Source organism: Hyperolius riggenbachi, chromosome 12 (genome assembly GCF_040937935.1).
Source record: "Hyperolius riggenbachi isolate aHypRig1 chromosome 12, aHypRig1.pri, whole genome shotgun sequence".
NCBI lineage: Eukaryota > Metazoa > Chordata > Amphibia > Anura > Hyperoliidae > Hyperolius > Hyperolius riggenbachi.
The window spans coordinates 206,379,564-206,407,033 of NC_090657.1; the positions used below are offsets into that span (position 1 = coordinate 206,379,564).

The 27,470-nt window shown below is 46.1% G+C and overlaps 2 protein-coding genes across 3 annotated transcripts in view; one reads left to right on the plus strand and one right to left on the minus strand.

Annotated features, from left to right (window-relative positions):
• Nucleotides 1-27,470, minus strand: part of GAS7 (growth arrest specific 7) — a 489,292-nt gene that overhangs the window by 359,936 nt on the left and 101,886 nt on the right. The window contains exons 2-3 of one of the 2 annotated variants that reach the window (XM_068263919.1): nt 17,353-17,447; nt 16,801-17,154 (exon numbers count right to left, since the gene is read on the minus strand). In XM_068263919.1, coding sequence (XP_068120020.1) covers nt 16,801-16,980 — 180 coding nt within the window. In that variant the 5' untranslated portion in view covers nt 16,981-17,154; nt 17,353-17,447. The remainder of the gene's footprint in view (nt 1-16,800; nt 17,155-17,352; nt 17,448-27,470) is intronic. The other variant, XM_068263920.1, reaches the window with a different exon arrangement.
• Nucleotides 8,811-27,470, plus strand: part of LOC137542189 (myosin-1B-like) — a 235,943-nt gene continuing 217,283 nt past the window's right edge. The window contains exon 1 of the mRNA XM_068263917.1: nt 8,811-8,871. The gene's annotated coding sequence lies outside the window, so the exon portion shown is untranslated. The remainder of the gene's footprint in view (nt 8,872-27,470) is intronic.

The window sequence follows — 27,470 nt, forward strand, 5'->3', positions numbered from 1 at the left end:
CAGTTGTCCTTTGAAGATTGGGTTCTAAAGCTCCCCCAAGGATAATATACTTTCACTTACTGCCGTTTAACATGTAAAGAGGACCTGAGCTGCACGAGGATGCGCGAGGCCAAGGCCACACAGGCGCAGTGGAAGTCGATAATTTGGCGTGAATAAAAGTGCGCCGCGGCAGGAGACTGGAGGATTGTTTTCCGACCGGCATGGGCACAGGACGGCTGCAGGGGGCTGGCAGAGGCCACAGGTAAGTGAAACACTTTTTTTAATCTCTTCAGGTCCGTTTTAATACAGAGTAGGTTATAGTATGTATTAGCTAGGCCTATTTTTAACATGGAGTCTCAAGCAACCAGAAACTACACTTATCCGGCATCAGCTGATCTCTGTCAGTGCGGAATAACTGAGACTCTACAGTATGTCCACACACCAGATTCCCCCACATGTCTGCTGACAGGATAGGCCACACAGAGTCGTATATGTACACAGAGTGAACACACGTCTATGGATTGATTTGGCACGGTAAGGGCACCCAGCAGAGATAAGCATAGGAGGACGGCGACAAGGACTGCAACAGGCATGCTCACCAGCAGTGCAGGATCATTCACCAGGCTCCTAGGCAGGTGCTTGGGGCCTGTGTCACCAGCCACCTTTTCGGACCTCTCTCCACTTCAGCTTATCACAAGGGGGCTAAACATCTACTACCTTGCCTAGGGCCCTATTACATCTTAAAGGGAACCTCCGGACAAAAAATCTACTCAGCAGAACTGAAAAGGCTTGGTGTTTCTTTAACAGTTTCACAGCATCAGAACTTTGTTTTTCTTAACAAAGCATCATTTTTAGCTGCATTTTTACCTAAGCTCCACCCATCAAAGAAAAAAAGCCCGGGCTTTTTTTACCTGATGCTGTGCAGAGCGTGATGGGATTTCCTATGTTGTTATTCACGTTGTCTAGCAACTGGGAGGGGTGATCAGCACACAGGACAGTTGGAACTGTGTCTCATGCTCCGTCACCTCTTTTCAACCAAAAAGATGGCTGCCCTCATGAAATCAAACATTTGCCTGTTCTTTTAAAACAGGGTGGGTAAGAGATTATATTACCTATCTATTTTAATTAATATAACTAATGTAACTTAATGACAGTATGTTTGTTTAGGCTGGAGCTCCTCTTTAACTCTAAAAATAAAAAAATGAATTTCACTTAACTGGGGCATCTACCAGCCCCCTGCAGCCATCCTGTGCCCTCGCAGTCACTTATGGCTCCTCTGGTCCACCGCCGCCAGCTAGTTTCGTTTTTGCTGACTCTGACTTGGCGGGTTGCCACACATACCTTTGCACGCATTGCCGTTGGTGCAGGAAGATATCGCAGACATTAACGCGCACATTTGTACGTATGTACAATGCATTCATTTTTACGCATTGCTCCTGCAACGCGTAAACTATATGTGTTAATGTCCGCAATAGCTTCCAGCACTAGCGGGAATGTGTGCAAAGGTACACATGGCGGCCCGCGGACTCTGAGTCGGCAAAAACGAAATTAGCTGGTGGCGGTGGACCAGAGGACCCATGAGTTATTGCGAGGGCACAGGATGGCTGCAGATGGCTGCAGGGGGCTGGTAGATGCCCCAGGTAAGTGAAACTTGATGGGTTTTTTTTAAGTTAAGGTTCCCTTTAAAGTGAACCAGAGACGAAGCACCCTCATGTATTTTACCATATATATCAGTAGGAACATTAGAGAAAACACTTACCATGCTCTCTGTTTCATCCTCACTGCTAAAAGTGTCTGTTATCAGCTGTGATAAGAATCCCCGACTGAGCATTCAGTCTGGCTTTTCTGGGAATGATTATAGCTGAGTCATTATAGCAGAGCCACAAGGGGGCAGGCTTGGGCTTGAAAATACACCAGAGAAGACAGTCTCAGCTATAATCATTCTGTAACAAAGCCAGACTTAATGCTCAGTCGGGGATTCTTATCAGAGGTGTTAACAGACAGATTAAACAGAGAACAATGAAACAGAGAGCAGATTAGGTGTTTACTGTCATGTTCCCACTGATTTCTAAGGTAAAATATATGAGGGTTCTTCGTCTCTGGTTCTCTTTAATCCATCTCTGCTCACTTGTAGTTTATGAACAATAGCTAAGTAACCATGCCATGTTAAAAAGTACAGCACCAAAGGAATCTTCAACCCACAGTACTTTGTCTAAAACACAAGGTTTATCGCACATAGATTGAAAATACAACATGGCTCAGCGCTGTATGGCTACAGGAAGACAAGAGAAGATAAGACACAGCATTAATACTGCGCTTTTATCCTGGCAGACTCGCGCCACAGCTGCAGCCACTAGAGCGCTCTCTACAGGCAGTAGCAGTGATAGGGAGTCTTGCCCAAGGTCTCCTTACTGAATAGATGCTGGCTTACTGAACAGGAAGAGCCAAGATTGAAGGCTAGATCCTTGCACGCTTCATTTGTGACTTCATGAGTACAGTTCTATGATCTATCCATGGATTCGTTTGATACAATTCCTGCAGCTTAGAAATGGGCCAATCACATGCAGTTGTTGCCAATATCCTCCCTCTGAAATTGGTTCCACTTTAAAAAGAGGAGCTCTGATAAAAAGCAGCCATATTGTGGTCATAGATGTGTGGAGTAAATGATAATATTGGTGTACACCTATCTCCTGTATTTTCCTGCAAGAAGTTGCTTAACAAAATTCAATATGGCGGCATCATGATTGAGTTCCCATGATTCCATTATTTCCATGATCACCTGATGGCTGGCAGAGCTACAAACGGATATGGTCAGTGGAGTATTAGCAGTTAGCACAAGGGCTCATGGGAAGTGTAGTCCTATGTCCAAGCAGAGGCAGGATCAGCCTTTTACAATAGCTCTGCTGCTAGGAGAGCAGAGCATAACCTGGATGATGATGTCATCAAGGTATTTCAACCAATTTTACATTATGGCGACACGCCCCATAAGCCACTGACACACTAAAAAATTAGACTTTGGATTTGTTAAAATATCGACAAAATCTACAAAAAAACTAGGAAGCCCTCCATCAATATGTTGATCGAGCAGTGATTTGCCTGTGACGCTTGATCACTGCAGGAGCGCCAGGCTTTACCTGCTACAACGCGTCCGCCCACCGAGAAGGGCTTCCTGCTAAAAGAATGGAGAAAGTCACATGCCAAACAATGCCAATTTCCTGGCCGTTGTACTGATCTGCTGGTTATAATTAGAGAGGTTTTATGCAAATTTTATGCAGCTTGGAATTGAGCCAATCAAAAGTGTTTCCTGACTATTCTGATTGGCCCAGTTTCAAGCTGCATATAACACTTTGTAGGCCATGCAGATCAGATGATCTGGCCTCCATTGAGGTCCCTCATGTCCATACTTATCTCATCCGGGAAAGTAAAGCAATGAAGGATCAGCATGATGGGCAGCATTTTAAGCAGTAGATCAGTAATGGCAGCCTCCATATCTCTCTGGTGACTCTGTAGGCACTTCCAGCTCAGCAAAGGCTTCTGGGTAACAGGACCGTGTGGCACAATGGCAGACGCAGGTTAATAAAGAGAAGTGGCAGGTGATTCATTATTAATGGTGTAATGATTTGAACGCAGAGGTAATCTGGGCGGGATTGCTCCTCATCTCCTGTGTGTGGATTTACGAGACTATAAATACGATGTATAGCATGCAGGAACCTTCCTGTAGATCACAATAATCACCACCCATCACACCTCCTGTCACTTTACTGTTTACTGGTCTGTCATCTGCAATAAACCCCGGCATAAAACTGTCATAGTGCTTCTGGGGGAAGGGGGCGGTAATCAAGCTCCAAAAACAAGGATATTTTGTCTGAGGTCATATTGGCGCTGTAACTTTCAATACCTGCCTGTATACCTGAGCAAAGCTGTGTACACACTTGCAATTGCCATCACCAGATGAAATCTTTAGAGAATAGATCAAGGGGGAGATTTGGAGTGATCGCTGTACAAACATGCTGGGCTTGTGTGTTCAGCTCTATGGAAAAAAGAGGGAGTCAGATAACGGGAAGAAACAGTAAAGGTGGCCATACACTGGTCGATTTGCCATCAGATTCCACCAACAGATAGTTCCCTCTCTGATCGAATCTAATCAGACAGGGATCGTATGGCTGCCTTTACTGCAAACAGATTGTGAATCGATTTCAGCATGAAACCGATCACCATCTGTGGAGCTGCCGCTGCCCCCCCTGCATACATTACCTGCTCCGGCCGGCGCGACTCCCCCCGGTCTCCGCTGTCTTCTTCTCCGCTCTGGTCTGGTCTCCGGGTCCAGCATGCTTCACTTCTTCCTGTCTGGGGGAAGTTTAAACAGTAGAGCGCCCTCTACTGTTTAAACTTCCTGCCGGGACAGGAAGAAGTGAAGCCTGCCGGACCCGGAGACCAGACCAGAGCGGAGAAGACAGCGGAGACCGGGGGAGTCGCGCCGGCGGAGCAGGTAATGTATTGCAGCTGTATTGCGTTGGTCGTCGGGAACTCGAACGCTGGTAGCGCCGCGCTCCCTACATGTGGGCGATCAACAGTAATTTCCTGCACGGAGCGATCGACGGGACCGATCTATTTAGCGTTAACGTTAACGATTTGACAGCAGATTCAATCCCAGTGATCGAATCTGCTGTCGATCGGCGGGGAATCGGCCTAGTGTATGGCCAGCTTTACAGTATTGGGGCAAGACTAGCCTGTCCAGCCAAATCATTCAGGGAGACACTAGGCTTGATTCACAAAGCAGTGCTAACCTGGTTATCACGCCTAAAGACTTTTGGACGTGATAAGCATTGCACTAAGTAGGTTAGCACCACTTTGAGGGAAAAAAGTCTGGTGCGCGCGAAACGTCGCATAGGGTTTAATTGCGTTGCGCGTGTAAACTTTGCACGCGTAAAACTTTACGTGCAGAACTTTGCGCGCGAGTTTATTTTATGGGCTTTTCACCAGCGTGCTAACAGTTAGCACGGCTTTGTGAATCAAGCTCCCTGTGTGGCCAGAAACACTTGTAGACACTATACTGGGGCTGGGTTCACTCCAGAGTTATACAATATCTGGACTGGCTGCCGTTTTATTGTTGCGTCTTTTGTACCCTGATGTTAGCGTGGTAGTAAATCAACTTGTGTTTTACATCATAATTCCCCACAGAGCAAGTACAATGGGCACGCAATGATAGCATGAATTGAAGCTGTGTACACACACTAGGTTAAACCCATCTGATAACGACTGCCTATGCTGTGAATCTAGTGTGTGTACAGCAGAACCCTGCCCCCCCCCCCCCCCTTGCGTTTCTGCCAGTGATCAGTGTAGCGCATCGATAAGGCTGAGTGCTAGCTGAGGTAATTGTTCTTCCCACTCAACACTCATACATAAAATAAAGATGCCTGGAAAAAAGGGCACAGGAGATTGCTGCTAGTAGAGTATCGCTAAAATAAGCAATACTCTACAGTTGGATTCCAATAGTAAAATATTGGTAATGTTAACAGATATTTTACTATGACTAAATCTAACGCTACTCTCACGCAGAACCCTCCATCTACCGATGTCTAACCCTAACCCCCACGGCGGTGTCTAAACCTAAGACCTAACCCTACCTCCTGCAAACCTTAACACCCCCCCCCCCCCTGTCGCAATATGCAGCAAAGAAGGTACATTTCGGGGCCCAGAGGCGTCCGATTAGCGGCAAGCAAAGTAAATTTCAGCCCCCGGAGTCACCCGATAGAATCGCGGGTGCTGGGGGCTTGCGGAAATGCACATTTTGGCAATGCCACAATTCCCACAAGCCCCAGCTTTTACCTTCTTTGCCACATAATATAAGCTGCGATTTGCGGCAAAGAAAGTAAATTTCATCGCCCGGAGGCGCCCGATGTGCACCAGAATTTCCATTCTTTGCTACTAATCGCAGATTTTATAATAGCCGCCTATGGAGGCGCCGTTTTTTCCATAAGGGCTCTTGCGCCCTTTTTTCCTGATTCGCTCATCACTCCTCCATGTGACGCTTCTCATGCGTACTCCATTGGCCCTCCTCCTCACTCCCACAAAGCAACAGAAGGCATCACGTTGTACAGCCTCTGCCCTGCAATGTAGATAGAAGGCCAATACACTCTTAAACCCCCATGAAGTCCACCCACTGGTGCAGGATCAGGTTAGCCAAACCAAATTAACAGCAGATGAAGGAGGATCCGCAGGCACAGTTGTGTAGTAAATGCTGGAACTCTTTATTGAAAAAACACATACGAATGACATGAAAAAGCCACAGGAACAACTCACGCGTATCGGGCTCAAAGTACGCCCTTAATCATAGTTGTCTATCTTTTCATTAAAGAGTTCCAGTTTTTACTACACCACTGTGCCTGCAGATCCTCCTTCATCTGCTCTGCCTTGCAATGCTGTCTGAGGGATCGAGTCCAGAATCCAGATCCAATAGCAACAAGAGAATGTGCTCACGTTTCTGTTTGTCTGGTCGGAGTGCATGAAGGAGTTCTGACACTTTACAACACAAGCAGCATTTCTGCCACCTCAGCAGGTCGCTGTGAATAGGGGTGGCAGTTGTATTTGTCACACAGGTAGGAAGCTGTAAGAGGTCAGGGGTGCCTCCATACAGAATCAGGTGACACACAATGCACAGGATCTGCCCTCTTCTGAACCCGCCACTCAAACTGCAACAAAGAGCCCGTCACCTATTGTCACCCAGCTGAGCGGTGACACATCAGCGGTCACAATGCCCCACTTCATGCCGATCTCTCTAGTCTCTCCCCATTATAATACACAATCACGCATTGTCACCGCACAGCCTGGTAGCGGCCTGTCACCCCACTGCGCCCTGTGCCAAGCCAGCAATGAGGGGACTGCCCTATAACTGACAGAGAGGAGAGCAAGAGGGAGGGAGAGAAGGAAAATAACCAAACAGGAAAAAAGAGAGAAGGGAGAGGGGAGAGATTACGGCCCTATTTTTATTTTTTATTTTTTTTAAAGTTGTCCTAATTTTTTTTCTCAATTGTTTTCATATCTTATCTACAAAACCCCATTTCAGAATTCGGTAAATGAAAAAGTATTAAAAAGTAGGTAACACATATATAAGGGAACTTTGATCGTCTAACTTCTATACAGAGAGAAGTGTTGCCAACTCATCCCTGTAATTACTGTAATTACAGACACACATGAACTATACAGATCCTGTGGCTAGTTACAAGCAGTTTAGGCATTGGAGGCAAAGGCTACCCAATACTGTACTTATTTTGAGGTGTGTGTGTGTGTGGGGGGGGGGGGGGGTTTGAAGGTGTCAAAAAACATTACCTAGAACTGCAAAAAGGATATGCAATACTGCTACAATTCTCATCTACCTCTCCTGTCGCTCCTCTGATGCTGCCCCTCTCTGCCAATCCCTCCATTGGCTACCAATCACCCAAAGGATCCAGTTCAAACTCCTAACACTACAATACAAAGCTCTAAATAAGCTATCCCCTCCATACATTCTGTCATTACTCTCCAGACATCATCCCTCCCGGAACCTTTGCTTCTTCTGCAAGACCTTCTTGTAATCCAGCTTGGTCCCCTCCTCTTACTCTTGCATCCAGGACTTCTCACGAGTGTCACCTCTCCTTTGAAACTCTCTCCCACAGCCTGTCCATTAGGCCTGAATGATTTCAGGAAAATATTGAATTGCACGATTTGTCAGAAATTGCGATTTCGATTCAATTCACAATTTTCAATGCATAATGATGGATCAGCATAACGATGGATCAGCACACCGATGGGGAGTATGAGTTTCCCCAGTATAGTTATCCATGTATAGGTGCCCCCAGTATAGTTTAGCCAGCTATAGGTGCCCCAGTATAGGTAAGCCAGCAATAAGTGTCGCAGTACAGATTAGCCAGTATAGGTGCCGCAGTACAGGTTAGTCAGTGTACAGATGCCGCAGTAAAAGTTAGCCAGTATAGGTGCTGCAGTACAGGTTAGCCAGTGTATACGTCCCGCAGTACAGTTTAGCCATCCAGATCCTTCTTAGTGTATATAACCAGATCCCCCGCCACCCCTTCCCCCCACCTTTAGTGTATATAGTCAGATTTCTCCCCCCCCCCCTTTAGTGTATATAGCCAGATCCCCCTTCAGTATAGGCAGATGCCCCCTTTAGCGTATATAGCCAGATCCCCCCTTTAGTATAGGCAGATACACCCCCCCCCCCTTCCCTTTAGCGTATATAGACAGATCCCCCTCACTATTGGTACCTGCTCCTCTCCCGGCCCCCTCCTCCAGCAAGTTCTGATCCCATTCGGCTTCACCGCATTAGATTGCCGCACAGTGAGCAGGCAGTGAGTGTTGCCTGGTAACGATGGCCACCATGAAGTGTTGTCACACTTCCTGGTACAGGTCTTGCGTACTAAGGAACACTTGCTGCCTGTTCACCGCGGCTCATTCTGTTTGAGAGTAGGGGTAGGTTTAGCCACAGTAGAATATCAGTAGTTAATACTGATATTTTACACTTTAATAGTAAAAGTATTGGTATTAAAGAGAACCAAAGACGAAGCACCCTCATGTATTTTACCATATAGATTAGTGGGAGCATTAGAGAAAACACCTACCATGCTTTCTGTTTCATTCTGCACTGCTCAGCTTGTTTCTAATCAGCCCTGATAAAATCCCCGACTGAGCTTTCAGTCTGGCTTTGCTATAATGACTCAGCTATAATGATTCCTGAGCAGAGCCAGCAGGGGGCAGGCTTGGACTTGAAAATACACTATAGAGCACAGACTCAGCTATAAATATTCCTGAGCAAAGCCAGACTGAATGCTCAGTTGGGGATTTTATCAGGGCTGATAAGAAACAAGCTGTGCAGTGCAGAATGAAACAGAAAGCAAGGTAGGTGTTTTCTCTAATGTCCCCACTGATATATATGGTAAAATACATGAGGGTGCTTCGTCTCTGGTTCCCTTTAATGACCAATAGTTTACTATTTATGGGGCAGGAATTTCCGTGTGCCTTTGTTGTATGTACGCGTGATTTCTAGTTATGCTGCCACACAGAGGCCCCATCTACTGGACATTCTCCTGATGCCAATTCCCACAGAGCAACTTCATACCTGGCAAGGTCAGAGCTGTTTTGGTGGCACAAGGGTGGCCTGCACAGCCATGGGGTTGTAACATTCAGCGTGTGAGGGGGAGGGGGCAGGAGAGGAATGTGACAGGGAAGTGACCTCAGATGATTCACCTCTGGAAGTGTAGCCGTTTATTTCACAATGTTTCTGTTTGCTGAGAAGTGACAACACCAGTTCCTGTACACAGCCAGCCAGCACTGCTGCATCTCATCTGCACGTTCCACACAGATAACCCAGACACACCTTACCCTGCACAGCACAATACCTCCCATCTGTATACCACCACTCACTGCTTGTTGTGACTGGGCTGTGATAATCTCCCAAATCACAGTACTCCTCCTTCCTGTGTACAGCCACATCCGGCAGCCCTGACTCCATGCTGGGCAGACAGGAGCTCACATGAGCCATCATCACCCTGCATGTTGTTATTGTGTCTCTAGTGCAATATCTGATCATTATCTGCTGTGTAACTTCTTTCCAGTAACAGCATCCCTCCCAGCGCCGCCTTGTGGCCACAGCTGGGAGTGCAGGCTCCATGGACTGCGCGAAAAAAACAATCGCTGATTTGTTTAAGAAAAAAAAAAAAGATTTCCCTTTGTCTCCTTCCTTGCTGCATAAAGGTGGCCATTAACAGTACAATATATTCCTCAGATGCGATGAGATTTGCGTTATAAGTGACTGGAAGGTCCTCTAGATTGTAAGCCCTTGGGCAGGGTCCTCCTCCTTTTGTGTCCTACCTGATCATGCACCTCCATTACTGTGCACCCATGCTATGGATCTGAGTGACCCTAACTTGCCTAATCTCCATGCTTCCCTCCAGTGACTGACTAAGCATTACCTTGTACTCATACTGTGCTGCGTGATCTGGTCTTTCTTGTATTCCTGTGTTGTCATATTGCTGTATGTCACCCCTAAATATTGTCTGTAACCTAAACTAATGTCCAGCGATGTGTAATATGTTGGCGCTTTATAAATACAATAGATAAATAAGGTAATTATAGACAGGGCCGGTTCTAGACTTTTTGATGCCTAAGGCAAACACCCCCCCCCCCCCCCTTCCCGATTTGGAATGATCGCACAGCACCCTACAATTTGCACAGCACGTTATACTGTAGCTGTGGTGTGAATGTAATATTTTTGCTTTAATGTTCTCAGTCAGCAAGGGTGCATATGCAACAACTTGAGACATGACATGCTGCAGCTCAACACAATAACACGCTGGGTGGCTGCGAGTCTGTGACAATCAAACTTCTCACTCTCAGCCATTCCTCCTAAGTCAGAACAGCAGTGCCACCTCCTCCCTTCTGCCGTGCAAATCAAATGAAACACTGCTGCTCTCCTGCCTTCTCCCTCCTTATTCACTGTCAGACTCCTCACACAGCACAACAAGCTGCTTTTCCCTAATGATAAACTCTTCGACTCTGGCTGCATGCTGTAAGTGTAAACACACAGTACAAACATGCTGCCCCTGTAATCTCTGCACCTGATGCAAATGTTTCACCTTGCTTCATGAGAGAACCGGCCCCGATTATCGATTGTTCTCATAAATGGGTCAGTTAGGGCTCTTTCTCTCTTCAGATACGAGCGTAAAATACAACATTCCGATCGACAAAATTCTGTATTCCAATCGAACACTGAATCGTTTCACAACGATTTACTTTGTATACTGCATGGTTTTCTGTACATTTCTGATCGTAAAAGTCTGATTGAATGATCGTATCTGAGGAAAATATTGTTCCATTAATGGGCAACTTAAGGTATACAGATCTGATCTGAAAAAATTAAAAAGAAAAAAACAGATTTAAATACCAGTTTCTATAACTGAGAATCTCCCTTTTGCGGGGGCCCTTACACTCAGCACGACTCAGCTAGGAGTAGCCAGAACACGATCTGGTTTTCCAAAACTGCAAAGCATTCCCCATAACCTAATTATACTTAGCAAATTCTGGGTATTTATCAGTCACAGGGGTGAAGAACCAATTGTTTATACTGAATGATTTCATGTTTACATTCCAGTTTACCTACTTGGGCTCTGTTAATCTACAGAAGTCTGCTGCATGAAATGATTATTCCTGATCATTTCGGGTGACAGTTTGTCAGCAACTCCATTACTACAACTACTGAATAGTCCTCTGTGGGGGGAGGAGAAAAAGGAATTCCTCTGTGTTGAGCTTCTGAAGGAACAACAGTAGGGGTCAGCTGAGGACATTTCAGCTCAGTGGATTTCTGAAAAGGAAGGTGCAGACATTGCACCTTTACACACCAGACACAGTCACCTGGAACAATCGGCAACTTCTTTTTTCTGTGCTGACAATCACTTAACCGAGGTGACATGTGACTGGATGAGATAGACATGTGTATGGACAGTGCCAAGCACACAGATAACTAGGCGGTGTTCTTTTTTTTCTTTCTCTGCCTGAAAAAAAACATCAGGTGTGCAAGTGACAGTTTCTGCCCGGGTCAGGACCGGGTCGGACTGGGTCAGACTATAGCAGAACCCTCCATGATAAGTGATTACAGCAATAAAACACTTTCCTGTCAGTAAACGGCTTCTTAGAGCAGGAAAGAGATTACAAGGGTCAATAATTCATAGATTTGAGCTCTGACATACTTCAATGAGGCTGTTATTGAGTAGAGACAATGAAACAGTAAAAACTTAAAAACTAGATTTAAATATAAAATAAAACTGTGGGATATCTTAAAAAGTCATTTTAAGCAGACTGAAGATAGATACAATTGTTTTTTTCATCATTTTATTTTCACCTCGGATGTCCTTTAACACAAAAGCCTCAGCTGCAAGACGCGGTCAGTCTTTAAATGAGAGTTTGTGCTCAGTGTGGCGCAGGCTTTGGCAGCTGAAGTAAATGCTCTGTGACTGAAGTAAATGCTCTGTGGCTGAAGTAAATGCTCTGTGGCTGAAGTAAATGCTCGGTGTGTGACACTCTGCAGGGTTTCTTGGTGTAATATACAGTATAATAATAATAAAAATAAAGAGAAGTAGAGGCACGCTATGGCACAACCCATGCCTGCCAGGAACTGTAGCACCGTGTCAGTGTGTAAACCACTGTCCAGCCACAAAAGGTCGTGACACAAGGCCTAGCATGAGACGCTCATAGTGAAACCCTGAAGGGGAACAGCAGATTGCGGAAGGGCCGACATTAGTCTGAACCACAGAAAGGCCGCCTGTTCAAAGAGTTCCATCAGTACTACCTACATGTAAAATGTAAGTGTATGTAATAATGTAACCCTATACACAGACTCACACCAGATACATGGAGCCAGGGATCAGCCATGGTGCGCATGGTGATATTCAGTGGTGCAGCAACAGAGGATGCAGAGGTTGCAATGGCACCAGGGTCCTGGACCAGAGGGGTCCCCACACCAAGGTACTCATTCAACCACGGTATTACCTCTCCATTGGTGCTATGCTGGTAATAATCACCTCTATATGTGCTTTGGTTAGTGGTAATCATTCATTAGCTGTCCCCCTCCCCCAGCTCACACTTCTATGACACTGCGGCTGCGTTCCATATAAATTGTTATGTATAGAGTGCTTTTGGGCCATAGCTTGCACTGGGGCCATAGCTTGCACTTATACTGGCGATATCATCCTCAAGGAAGGCTCTCACAGTAATCTAATTTAATCATTTATGATATTTCGCATAATCCATTCTCGAGAAAGCAGACCGTGGCCTAAAATCTGAGCACTGTGGCACAGCCTGGGTATGCTCCAGCAGAGAGGCGCATTTACAAATCTGTCACATGGCCAAGCAGCCACATCACGTGGCCACATATCTTACCGCTGCCACAACGCAGAGGTGAAAGGAAAGCAATGCTTTGTAACAGAGCTGTTCGCACCAGTGTGCCGAGAGAGGGGCCGTGATAGATAGAAGTCTCACACACTGCATCACAGTGAGGTGAGAGGGCTGCATGTCACACATACCTGCCTGCTTCTCTGGCGGGAACAGGCCCTGGATTACCCCACACACATAGCAGGAGCCTGATATTACACAGGTGGCCAGGAAAATAGGAAAATATATTTCTTTTAACACTGACTTTGTTGGGGGAATAGGGCTTATTAAGAAGTAGGCTTATCATGGAGAGACAGAGGCCTGGTGCACACCAAAAACCGCTAGCAGATCCGCAAAATGCTAGCAGATTTTGAAACACTTTTTCTTCTTTTTCTGTAGCGTTTCAGCTAGCATTTTGCGGTTTTGTGTAGCGGTTTTGGTGTAGTAGATTTCATATATTGTTACAGTAAAGCTGTTACTGAACAGCTTCTGTAACAAAAACGCCGGCAAAACCGCTCTGAACTGGCGTTTTTCAGAGCGGTTTGCGTTTTTCCTATACTTAACATTGAGGCAGAAACGCATCCGCAATCCAAAAAATGCCTCACCCCGGGAGTATGTGTTTCTGCAAAACGCCTCCCGCTCTGGTGTGCACCAGCCCATTGAAATACATTACCCTAGCCTATCCGCAGCCGCAAGCGGATCGCAAAACACAGCCAAACCGCTCTGGTGTGCACTAGGCCAGAGAGAGAGTGAGAGAGAGAGAGCGCACGTGTGCTGGGGGGATGAAAGAGAGGAAAACAGGGTCTGAAAGGGATAGTGAGAAGGGGAAGAGGAAGGGATTACAGTGAGTAGATTGATGTGAATGGAGGCAGGAGCGTAGCAATAGCCATAGCAGCCATAGCAACTACTATGGGGCCCTGAAGCAGAGGGGGCCCAAGTGATAATAAATGTGTTCCCTATGTATTTCCCTGTGTCTCTCCACCTTCTGACCTTGTCTCATTGCCCATAGACTGTTTGCAGTGTACATTACTTAGGAATGCACACTGCCCGTATCCCATAGGGTACGGGCAACATGATCTTTATGGGGGCTACGCCCCTAAATGGAGGGGAGGGAGTGAATGGGGAGTACAGTGAATGGAGGGGGAGGGGTGGTGAATGAGGGCAAGGGAGGGAATGGGGTATACAGTGAATGGAGGGGATGTGGGTGAATGATGGAGAAGGAGTTAATGGGCAGTATAGTGAATGGAGGAAGAGGGGGGTTGAATGAGGGTGAGGAAGTGAATGGGGAGTACAGTGAATGGAGGTGGGGGGGAGTGAATGTGCAAGACAGTGAATAGAGGGGGGGGGGGGGAGTACAGTGTATGGAGGAGGGGTAAGTGAATGTTGGTTAGATAGTGAATGAGAGAGAGGGAGTGAATGGGGAGTACAGTGAATGGGGGTTGAAGCAGTGAATGGGGAGTACAGTGAATGAGGGGGGGGGGAGGGGTGAATGAGGGCGAGGGAGTGAATGGGAGTGAATGGGGAGTACAGTGAATGGAGGAGGGGGGGAAGTGAATGTGGGTTAGATAGCAGTGGCTGGATAGTGTAATGGTTAAGGGCTCTGCCTCTGACACAGGAGACCTGGGTTCAAATCTCGGCTCTGCCTGTTCAGTAAGCCAGCACCTATTTCAGTAAGGAGTTTCTTGGGCAAGTCTCCTTAACACTGCTACTGCCTACTGAGTGCACTCTAGTGGCTGCCTCGCAAGCGCTTTGAGTCCGACAGGAGAAAGGCGCTATACAAATACTGAAATTATTATAGTGAATGGGAGAGAGGGAGTGAATGGGGAGTACAGTGAATGGGGGTTGAAGCAGTGAATGGGGAGTACAGTGAATAGGGGGGAGGGGGGAGTGAATGAGGGTGAGGGAGTGAATGGGGAGTACAGTGAATGGAGGAGGGGGGAAGTGAATGGAGGGGAGGGAGTGAATGTGGGTTAGATAGTGAAGGGAGAGTGGGAGTGAATGGGGAGTACAGTGAATGGAGGAGGGGGGAAGTGAATGGAGGGGAGGGAGTGAATGTGGGTTAGATAGTGAAGGGGAGAGTGGGAGTGAATGGGGAGTACAGTGAATGGAGGAGGGGTGAATGGAGGGGAGAGATTAATTGGGGGGGGGTTAGAGACAGAGGGATGGGTATCTGATAGAGAGAATTCAGGAAAGGAGAGGGATCTGTCTGATCACCATAGACTGATAGATACTATATCTGTCTACATCTGTATCCGCATAACTGTATCTACATGTATACATAGTTCAGTATAGTTTCATATAGCTATATACATGTGTATGCATACGTCACAAGCTAGTACCTCTCAAGCTGCTGCCAGGACATTGTGGGACTTGTACTGCCTCATCCTGGGGACAGCAGATGACTGGAAGCATAGTACACACACATATAGTGTCCTTCCCCATCGCACAATGCACTCCCCTCCAGCAGTCCTATCACATCACCCTCTGATCTGTCCTTCCATGCAAATCTCCAGCTATACACTGCCACAGATCTCCGTCACTGACCTCCACAGATAGGACTGATCAGGAAAACCCAGGGACAGGACACAGGCTGATCAGGTGTGCCCCACATACAGGACATAGGCTGATCAGGTGTGCCCCACATACAGGACATAGGCTGATCAAGAAAGCCCAGAGACAGGACACAGGCTGATCAGGTGTGCCCCACATACAGGACATAGGCTGATCAGGTGTGCCCCACATACAGGACATATGCTGATCAGGTGTGCCCCACATACAGGACACAGGCTGATCAGATGTGCCCCAGAGACAGGACATATGCTGATCAGGTGTGCCCCACATACAGGACATAGGCTGATCAGGTGTGCCCCACATACAGGACATAGGCTGATCAGGTGTGTCCCAGAGAAAGGACATATGCTGATCAGGTGTGCTCCACATACAGGACATAGGCTGATCAGGTGTGCTCCAGAGAAAGGACATAGGCTGATCAGGTGTGCCCCACATACAGGACATAGGCTGATCAGGTGTGCCCCACATGCAGGACATAGGCTGATCAGGTGTGCTCCAGAGAAAGGACATAGGCTGATCAGGTGTGCTCCAGAGAAAGGACATATGCTGATCAGGAAATACAGACAACCCCCCAGGTAAACACACTACTGAGGAAAGAACCTGGGAGAGTTACCAACCTACAGAGCAGCGGAGGACCCACTAACATAGTGCAAAGTACAGTATTCACAACTAATCAATGAGACTATACCTTTCAACAGGTTAGGAAAGCCAAAACTGTGGAAGGAGCTTGATGATTGGTTGCTTAGCTTCATAAATACATCTTCTTATATCACAGTTTCCCACAAGGCAGCCTGTGAACTACAGCGCTTACACCACACAGCAGAGATGCCCAGACAACGCAGCAACCAGATCCAGCCTGAGCTTCTCATACAGCAGCACTGTGTTATGTCTCTGAACCCAAGAGCTTTCAATTATAAGGCAGAACTCCAGAATGGAACCTGGTATCACCACCATCATGGACCACCCACAACCAAACTGGACTTCTTACAAACCAGTAATCACATTAATTCCCTGATCCAGAGAACTGCCATCATAATGTAAACCTGATATAACTATAGACCACCCAGAACCAAGATGGATCTTCTCACAGGCTTGATGATGTCCATTCCCTGAGCCAGAGATCTTTACATCATGAAACAGAACTACAGAACATGTCCTGGTACAACCATGGACCACCCAGAACCAGGATGGACTCATCAATGTCAGCGATCATCCAGTCCTTGAACAACAAAGCAGAACTCTAGATGGAACCTTCTCTGTAGGCATAATGGGCTACCCAGAACTGTGGACCTCACAGAAATCCCAGGTGATGACCTGTTGGCATTTCCTTACCTCTAAAATCTGGACGTAACTGGCGGGGAACCATCCTCTAACTCCATCCTTCTCGCCCTCCCACCATCCTCCATCCAACACCTGCAGGACGGTGATGACCTCTCCAGCCTCAAACTTCAGTCCCTGCTGATGTTGCTCTCCAGAGAAGGCGTAAAGGCTCTTGCACAGAGATCCAGACATATCAGGGGGGAATCCCTGGGACCAATGCGGACGGGCGCAGGTTGTGACCACCTCTAGGTCGGTGCTGGAGGTCCTGTCAGTTAACCCTCCATAGTTGGGTTAGCGCAGAGAGGGCTCCAGGGCTTGTAGAGGAAGCAGCAGCACGGTGTAGCAGAGGCAGCAGCTCAGCCTAGTCTGGGAGGGAAGAGTGACAGTACTCAGTATATTCCAGTACACAGCAGCCAATGAGACAAGCACAGCCCACAGCAGCCCAGGGAGGTGGGTGTGTAACACACTGTACTCACTCTGCACTCACAGTCTGTGTCACTAACACTCTTACTGATTGTTCTATTATAGCAGATAAAGCTTCATACTGAGCTATTGTTCACCTACCTGCCTGATCCCTTCCCCTCTGTCCTCCTCCGGTCCAGGTTTTCCTCAAATCTTGGGAGAGCGAGTCTGAGGTTAACCCTTTCCTGGTGGGGAACCTGCAACAAAGACACGCAACGAAATGTCGCGTTTAGAAGTTTGCAGCTGCTTGTTGCATTGTAGTTTCTAGTGATGGATTAAAGGGGGATTTACCACCAGCATCCAACCCCCCCACCACCACCACCACCACCAACACACACACTCACACGATGCAATTTCCCATCCAATCAATGGGTGATCGGACGGGAAGTTGTACTGCGTGTAAGTTTCCAAACTGCTCCTGATCGATAAAGGGATCGATTTCCGATGTTAACTTCACAAAATCGATCCCTTTCTCAATTAGAAACAGATCAGCCACGTCGGAAATAATCGCCCGATTCCTGTCGATTGGATGAGAAGTTTCATCGTGTATGTCAGTGGCATAATGCTTGGTACACACCATGCAATTAACCATCGGATAGACGGGTCGTATTGATAATTTCTGTCAGGTCCGATCTGATTTCCGATCGTTTTCTGATCACTTCTATACAAAATCGATCAGTAAAAAAAAAAAAAAAAACGGAATTCACATCGGACCCGTTGGAAATAATCGATTTGACCCATCTATCTGACAGGAAATTGCATGGTGCGTACCAGACATAAAATAACCCCTTATTTATAGAGCAGATTCACAACATCACTGTTGTTCACCTGGTCGGAAAGATCCACAATGTCTGGATGGTTAGAACTTGTCTCAGTGGAAAACACAAACCATTCTCCGCATACGATAAGGCAGGGTTTATAGTTAGTAACATTTGCATGTGTTTTGTGAATGTGTGAAAACATGTTTGCCCAACGTCTAATAAAAGTCCATGGAGAATAGAGCTTCTGCTAAAAATCTGAGGAATAGCGTCTGTGTTTTCACATGCGCAAAAAAAACGCCCCAAAAACGTGCTAAAAAACGTGTGAGAATTTTAATCCAAAAGCAAATTTTAACGTGAAAAAATGAATGTGATAAAACATTCAGTTTTTTGCAAAGACAAGTGTGAACCCTGCGCCTTAAGTAGTGTATCAGGCAGGGGTCACACTTGAGCAGAACTGCAGCGTTTTGGCGCAATGCAAAAACGCATGTGATGCTTTTCTATGGGGCCGCAGTGTTTTCAGCATACCTTCCAACTTTCTGAGATGAAAAAGAGGGACACTTAAGCCACACCCCTGATCCCACCCCCATCACACCCTTAGTCACACATACCATAAAGATTTCATAAGAAAAATATGTTGTTTTATAATTCAAACCACACTGGTCCTTTCTATCCTGGTTCATTTTCCTTCATATTAACATTTTAAATTAGTAATATTTCAATTTAAAGGATAAAGTTTAAAGTCAAACACATTTTTTAGTAGAGGAATATATACCGGTATATTTATATATATTGCCTCTCGGATTTACAAGCCCTACTCAATAGAGCCAAATTAATCCATGCCATGCACTGATGAGGATCAAACAATCCGAAACAGTCTGTATGCATGTTGGATTATTATGGCTCTGTACATATTAACAAGCTGACACATCATTGCATTCCAGCGGTTCTGGAGGTGTGTTTAGCTTCTAAGGGTACAATGGTTAATTTGCATATATTCAGCAGTGGTGCCTGGGAGACATCTCGAGCTCACTCCAACCTGAATTATCGCAAATTCTTTCTGTTTTAGGAAAGCAAACTTTTGTTTATATTTACATAGAAAAAGGGACAAAGTCCTGAAAGAGGGACAAATGAGGAGGAAAGAGGGACAGGGCTCCAAAAGAGGGACTGTCCCTCCGAAAGAGGGACAGTTGGGAGCTATGTTTTCAGGAGGCATATGCGCTTCTGCATTGCTTTCAAAAACAGTTACAACCTGCACTACTTTTCCCCACAACGCATACTACTGTAAAAAAAAAAAACAACAAAAACACATGCGTTAAAAAGAAGAGAAAACGCACATATCTTTTGGCAAAACGCTTGCGGGGAATCGTCTACGGTAACCGCAGACACAAGTGAGATCCCTCACGCAAACGCCCAGAAGTGCCAAAAAGCTATTTGACCTACCAGGTCAAATAACTTTAAGCAGAGACTGCGCTGGAACAACAGGACAGACAGAGGCCCAAGAAGGCACTATAGTATCCAGAACTTTCCCTCTACATAGGTGAGTATCTGACCGGAAGTTAATTTCCTCACTTTAGGTTGCCTTTAAAAGGAACCCGAGGTGTGAGAGCTATGGAAGCTGCCATATTTATTTCCTTTTCAACAATACCAGTTGCCTGGCTGTCCTGCTGATCTTTCTGGTCAGAAGGGTCTAAAGGCGCGTACACGTCATATTTTAGCAAACGACGGGTCCGTCAGACCCTCCCGTGGCGCAGTCTTTCTGCCGACAGTAGGACGTGAGTACGGGCTGTCGGCAGACTGATGAGACTGCTTTTGACGGCTCCGCCGACCAGATCAGTCAAAAACAGTCTTATCAGTCTGCCGACAGCTTGTACTCATGTCCTACTGTCGGCAGAACGACCGTGCCACGGGAGGGTCTGACGGACCCGTCGTTTGCTAAAATATGGCGTGTGTATGCGCCTTAAATCACGCACCTGAAACAAGCATGCAGCTAATCTTGTCAGATTTGTCAGTAAATACACATCTCAGCCTCCATAGCCTTCTCACCCCGGGTTCCCTTTAAATGCGGTTCCTGCATGCAGGAGAAAAACGCGCTACATGCACTTTTTATCGAACACCGCATAAACTTCCCCTTGACAATCATTGTCTATCTGATTTAACTGCATACCCTGTAATGCTGCACAACGCAGATCAATGTGTGTGCCGTGTGCAGGAATATCACGTGCTCAATTCCTGCACGTCGTAAGTGTGAGGCCCATTTTACACTAGCGGGGTAAACCTGCGTTGTGTTACCCTATTTTACCGCAAGGGGTTGCAAAAGCAATGACAGTCCAAGGGCGTAGCAACAGCCATAGCAGCTTCTATGGGTCCCTGGGGCAGAGGGGGCAGTGGGTAGTTTATGTCTTCACCAGTAACTTCCTTGTGTCACTCCAGCCTCTGACTTTGTCTCAGTGCCCATGAACTATGTGCAGTGATAACTGCATGAGAATGTAAATTGCCCAACTAACTCATATCCATAGTGTAGAGGCAGGTGGCATTGCTTAAAGAGACACTGAAGCGAAAAAAAAAATGATGATATTATGATTTGTATGTGTAGTACAGCTAAGAAATAAAACATTAAGATCAGATACATCAGTCTAATTGTTTCCAGTACAGGAAGAGTTGAGAAACTCCAGTTGTTATCTCTATGCAAACAAGCCATTAAGCTCTCCGACTAAGTTAGTCATGGAGAGGGCTGTTATCTGACTTTTATTATCTCAACTGTAATTGAACTGTTTACTTTTTCTCTGCCAGAGGAGAGGTCATTACTTCACAGACTGCTCTGAAAGACTCATTTTGAATGCTGAGTGTAGTGTAATCTGCACATATAGAATAATGCAATGTTAGAAAAAACACTATATACCTGAAAATAAAAGTATGAGAATATTTTCTTTGCTGCTAATCTTCTATATAGTAATTATTCATAGTACACAACCAATTCACTATATCATATTTTTTTTTTTTGGCTTCAGTGTCTCTTTAAGAGTGCCTACATCTGATCTCTAGCTACGCCACTGTGAAAGTCTATGGAGACTTTTACACTTATTGCATTCCCTTGTGGTGCGCCGTAAAGGTGGCCACTAACGGTCCATTTTCAAGCGTAAAATCGTTAGAGCGAACAGAAATTCTGATCGGAAGTGAAATCGCTCACTACACCATCAACGAACCGATCTTCACTATCTATCGATCATGATCGTCTTGAAAATTCAAAATTTCGTTAGACGAAAATTCAGTTGGACGACTTTTTTTTCAATCGTTCATAATCGATCATAACCATTAACGGAGATTATTTACTGGCAATTGCGATCACTTCCAACCTAGAATTTTCGGATCGATCGAACAATTTTTCGCTAGAAATTGGTCCATTAGTGGCCAGCTTTAGTATCTGAGCCGACGCAAGGGCAATAGCGCGTTACTGCAAGCACCGGGCTTAACGCACAAGTGTTTGGGAGAGCGCAGTGCGACAAGCATGCACATAGCGATGGCAATCCCAGTGACATACTTCCTGCCCAGCAGGGAATACATCACTAGACATCACTATGGGTATGACCCTGTCAGCGCACTCTGCCGCAGGATCATAGGTTTGTCATGTTTTGCGTTGTGGTGGTGGGATGCAGCAGGATCATTACATTCGTACCGCTAAACAAAAAAATAGATGTAAAACCAGCCTAAACTCTCCCTACTCCAACCATATTCTCCCAGGCAGAGCCCAGACATCTCATGTTCCTCAAGATGAATGGTTTACATGCGCATCATGATCTGCCAGACAAGCAATCTGCCTCTGTCGCTATCTCCCCGACTCATTCCCCAGCATCAATCTGAATGCCAGCTAGAGACAGAGTCTGAAGAATGCCAAAGCATTGATCAGCTGATAATGTTTAAAGGACCAGCACTTTGTATTACATCACTGATGCTATGAGATTTCCTGGCAGATTTACTGTCAGATCGATTACATCCAACATGTCCAATCTGATTTTCGATCGATTTCCCATGATTTTACGATTGATTTCCAATTGTTTTCTGTTCACCCCTATCAGAAATCGATCGGAAAAAGGATCGGAAATTGATCTGAAATCAGATTGGACATGTTGGAAATAATCGATCTGCCAGCTAATCTGCCAGTGTGTACCTAGCATTACACCCTGATTTCACTTATCACACCCAAAAATCATCACTAGAGCAGGATCTAGATTTATCCCATCTGCTAGTCCTGTGACAAATCACACAGGAAGAGGAAGTAAGGGTAACAACTCCTCAACAGGAACACTTATGCTGGGAATACACTGTTCCTTTTTGAGGTGATTAGATGGTTCGATAATTTCCGACATGTCTGATCTCCCTTTCGCTGCTCGATTTCTGATAGAAGTGAATGGAAAAAGATAAGAAAAACGAGCGGAAGATAAAAGTAACAACTGCAGAATCGAGCGGCAAAAACAATCGAGAGGAGAATCGAGCGCCAGAAACGAACCGCGTATTCCCAGCAGAACAGAAATAAAAGCTGGCAGGTTTTCTAGCCTTCCTATACAAACTGAGGATGGTAAGCTGTAGCAAGCATTACACCTGAAATCCTGGCTTCAGCAATCAGCAATAAATCACTGGCACTCTCTAGTTTACTCTGAGCTCCGCCCAACAACATTTGAGGCATTTGTGTGTTTGCTTTTGTTTGAAGATAAGAAAGAGGAATGTTGTATTGTCTTTTATTACCACCTGTACCCACCAAGCACTTCCCCTCACATGCTGCTGCCAGTATAACTCTAATCATCTGAACAAGAGGTTAGGTAAAACCTTCTCAATGGGGATACAGACAGCAATAAATCAGGCCAGAAATGCTACATCTACCTGGATTTAAAAAAAAAAAAAGGTGTTTTAGGCCTGGAAGCCACTACAAATCGCTATCGCAATCGCTGGCGTTTTGAACTAACATTTTGTCAGTGATTTAATGAGAGTTTTCTGGCGATTTTGGAAAGGATTTTAAAAAATGTAAGCTATTTGCCAGCGATTGTGACTGCGATAATTTGCGATTTCAACTCTAATTGGTCGTTTTAAATTATTATTATAATTTTTTTTTACAGTTTGCATTAGTTTAAAATCACACAGAAATCACTCTGTGTAGCAATTCATGGATTCATGAGCGATTTGCCAGCGCTTCAATATAAAGTAAAGGCTCCCAAATTGCCGCATGTCCTGCGATTGCGATTTTACTAATCGCAATCTCTACTTTGGAATTTGTCCCATCCATTTACATTAGCTGAGCATTTATGGAAATCGCTAGCGATTTAAAGGGATACTGTAGGGGGGTCGGGGGAAAATGAGTTGAAGTTACCCGGGGCTTCTAATGGTCCCCCGCAGACATCCTGTGTTGGCGCAGCCACTCACCGATGCTCCGGCCCCGCCTCCGGTTCACTTCTGGAATTTCTGACTTTAAAGTCTGAAAACCACTGCGCCTGCGTTGCCGTGTCCTCGCTCCCGCTGATGTCACCAGGAGTGTACTGCGCAGACACAGACCATACTAGGCCTGCGCTGTGCGCTCTTGATGATATCAGCGGGATCGAGGACACGGCAACGCAGGCGCAGTGGTTTTCAGACCTTAGAGTCTGAAATTCCAGAAGTGAACCGGAGGCAGGGCCGGAGCATCGGTGAGTGGCTGCGCCAACACAGGATGTCTGCGGGGGGCCGTTAGAAGCCCTGGGTAAGTTCAACTCATTTTCCCCTGACCCCCCTACAGTATCCCTTTAAAGAGCTCCTTAAATGCTGGGAACGCACGATGCAACTTCCAGCCCAACAGACGAGAAGCGGGCGATTATTTTTGACCTGTCTGATCTGTTTTTGATTGATAAAGGGATCGATTTTGTGAAATTATCATCAGAACAGTTTGGACATGTACACAAGATACAACTTTCCGTCAGATTACCCATTGATCGGACGAGAAAGTGCATTGTGTGTAGCCAGCATTACTGCTGTCTGTGTTCTAGCTGGAAATTCTCTTCATTTCCTGGTAGGGCAACCTGAGTCATCCACACAAGAAGTTAGTAAAAGGCTGTGCATAGACGGCAATACAAACACGATAAGTTCTACAATTTGACAACTACAAAAAGCATGTTTTTACTGCTGTCCATCTCCCAGTTGGCAAAAAAAAAAAGCTTCCCTCATTTTAACAGGCTAAGCCCAGAATCCTAGATAAAAATAAGGGGAAAGCTCCTAACAGACAAATACGGAAAGTAAAGAAAAATAGAAAAAGCTCTAACTATAAGTACTTTGTCTAAAACAATATCCAGAATTCCACTTTTAGGGTTCTTATCCACTGAGAAAAGCAATCACAATCGCGTTTCTCCCATTGTCCACTGCAGCACAATAGCAATGTCTTTGTTTTGGCAGGAGAAAAAAAAATGGCCAGGAAAATATTCTGAATTGCCAAATCTCACATTAATCATATTGCAGTGTGATTGCTATGCGGTTTTTCTGCGCTCTTATATTTTGTATGGGAGACGAATTGCACCCAAAAAATGCAGCAGGCACAACAATTGCCGTCAGACTGGTCACCTTTCTTCTCCACGCAACGGTCAACGCACCTATCCTCTATCCATTGGTCACCTAGTCACCTCTCTTCTCTGCCAAATAGTCACCTCTCTTCTCTGCCAAATAGTCACCTCTCTTCTCCACCCACCAGAGAACTCTCTTCTGTGCCAAATGGTCAACTCTCTTCTCCACCAACTAGTCATATCTCTTCTCTGCTAAATGGTCAACTCTCTTCTCCACCAACTGGTCATATCTCTTCTCCGTCAAATGGTCAACTCTCTTCTCCACCCACTGGACAACTCTCTTCTCTGCCAAATGGTCACCTCTCTTCTCCGCCCAATGGAAAACTCTCTCCTCTGCCAACTGGTCACCTCTCTTCTCTGCACACCAGTCACCGCTATCCTCCACCCAATGGTCACCTCTCTCCTCCACCCAATGGTCACCTCTCTCCTCCGCCCAATGGTCACCTCTCTCCTCCGCCCAATGGTCACCTCTCGCCTCTGCCCAATGGTCACCCTACTCCTCTGACAACTGGTCACCTCTCTTCTCTGAGGCTATCCTCTGCCGAGGTAAGTATCCTAATTTCTCTCCTTACAATGACACAGGTTGTTGTTTTTCCTGGAGGTTCTTTTAGGGCTTGTTCACACTAGAGGCATTTTTTTGAATTTTTAAGCACAGGAGAATTGTACAAATCGCCCTAAAGTGCTTACATTTTGCTTTCCAATGAGATAGTTCTCATTGGGGCGTTCTGTTTGCTTGCTGCTGACAAAAGTGCTGTATGGACCATTTCAGGGCGCTTTGCCCTGAATAGAAGGTATAGGGAAACCGCAAAGTGCTTGAAAAAGTGCTTTGTATAGTGATTTCCCCAACACTTTAATTAATAAATACGTTGTATTTATTCATTCCCAGTGGCAAAGTATTCACTTCCTGACGTCAATAATTGCTCTGCTAAAGCGCTTACAAAAGCGCTTATAACACGCAGAGCAATTTGAGAAAAAAAGAAATCGCTCAGCGCAGGCGAGAGCGTGAGCGGAACGCAATGTGAACAAGGCCTTAAAGTGCTTATTATCCATGATGAAAAACGTGACTTACCACTTCTTTGTGATATGAGGGACTAACTAATTTATCTGTTCAAAGTCCATTCACTTAATTTACCCTTCTACCATTTGGTAAGATTGTACAATTAGGATTGTATCATTAATTGGCCCAAAAAACTTCATGTCTGCTATTAGGATTGGCTCAGAATCATCATACAATTTGGAGTTCCGGGAGAAGGGGGTGGGGCATATACTGGGCTTGCTGAGAAGATCACAGTCTACAACAATGAAGGCTCACAACCTGCAGCTCTGGAGGTCTGTGCCTAGTAGGGAGGATGCTGAGGCGAGTTGTGTAACATCAGCCAGTCTACGAACTTCTACACAACCAGAAACAAACTGAGCACTACCCAAGGAAGAAAACTGTGCCTTGAGTTGGTGTACAAAGGAATATGGAAGGGACCAGTGCTAGGCCCTTATAATAAATCCCAGTGGCTTGTTATGCTTTGGCCTCAGTAGTGTTAAGCTGCATTGGGAACAAGAAGGCGACCAGTGGGGTCAGCTGACCTGCATACTAGTTCTGTGTTGGTGACTCAGAATGTGTTCAGGACAGAGGACCAACATGATTGTCAGGGTCTCATCTATGACTGCCTCCCCTGACTACAGGTCCACTTTAGATATACAGAAGGGCAGAGAGGCTGAAGAGAGCACTGGATTCCATTAACTGGAACAGCTCTGTCTTCCTAACAACTAACACAACATCTGCAACAAAACAAGGGTGTGCCGTGACTTGGCCTAAAATTTCTGCAGAACACATGAACTGAGCTGGACGTGGGTGTAATCCTGTCATGGAGTGATTCATGTGTAGCTGCATGAGGATCGCATGTCTCTCCTCTGGGACAGAGCAGGACAGCCAAAGAACTCCAGACAAAACCAAACCCACCAATAGGACCTGTTTCCCCTGCAGAAATATTGTACCTGTGCTGCCAGGTGTACACTGATGGAACCTGCTTCCCCTGCAGAAATATTGTACCTGTGCTGCCAGGTGTACACTGATGGGACCTGCTTCCCCTGCAGAAATATTGTACCTGTGCTGCCAGGTGTACACTGATGGGACCTGCTTCCCCTGCAGAAATATTGTACCTCTGCTGCCAGGTGTACACTGATGGGACCTGCTTCCCCTGCAGAAATATTGTACCTGTGCTGCCAGGTGTACACTGATTGGACCTGCTTCCCTGCAGAAATACCTTTGCTGCCCGGTGTACACTGATGGGACCTGCTTCCCCTGCAGGAATACCTGTGCTGCCCGGGGTACACTGATGGGACCTGCTTCCCCTGCAGGAATACCTGTGCTGCCCGGGTACACTGATGGGACCTGCTTCCCCTGCAGAAATACCTGTGCTGCCTGGTGTACACTGATGGGACCTGCTTCCCCTGCAGAAATACCTGTGCTGCCTGGTGTACATTGATGGGACCTGCTTTACCCTGCAGAAATACCTGTGCTGCCCGGTGTACCCTGAGGGGACCATCTTCCCCTGCAGAGATACCTATGCTGCCCGGTGTACCCTGAGGGGACCTGCTTCCCCTGCAGAAATACTTGTGCTGCCCGGTGTACACTGATGGGACCTGCTTCCCCTGCAGGAATACCTGTGCTGCCCGGTGTACACTGATGGGACCTGCTTCCCCTGCAGAGATACCTGTGCTGCCCGTTGTACACTGATGGGACCTGCTTCCCCTGCAGAGATACCTGTGCTGCCCGTTGTACACTGATGGGACCTGCTTCCCTTGCAGAAATACCTGTGTTGTCCAGTGTACACTGGTAAGACCTGCTTTCCCTGCAGAAATACCTATGCTGCCCAGTGTACACTGGTAA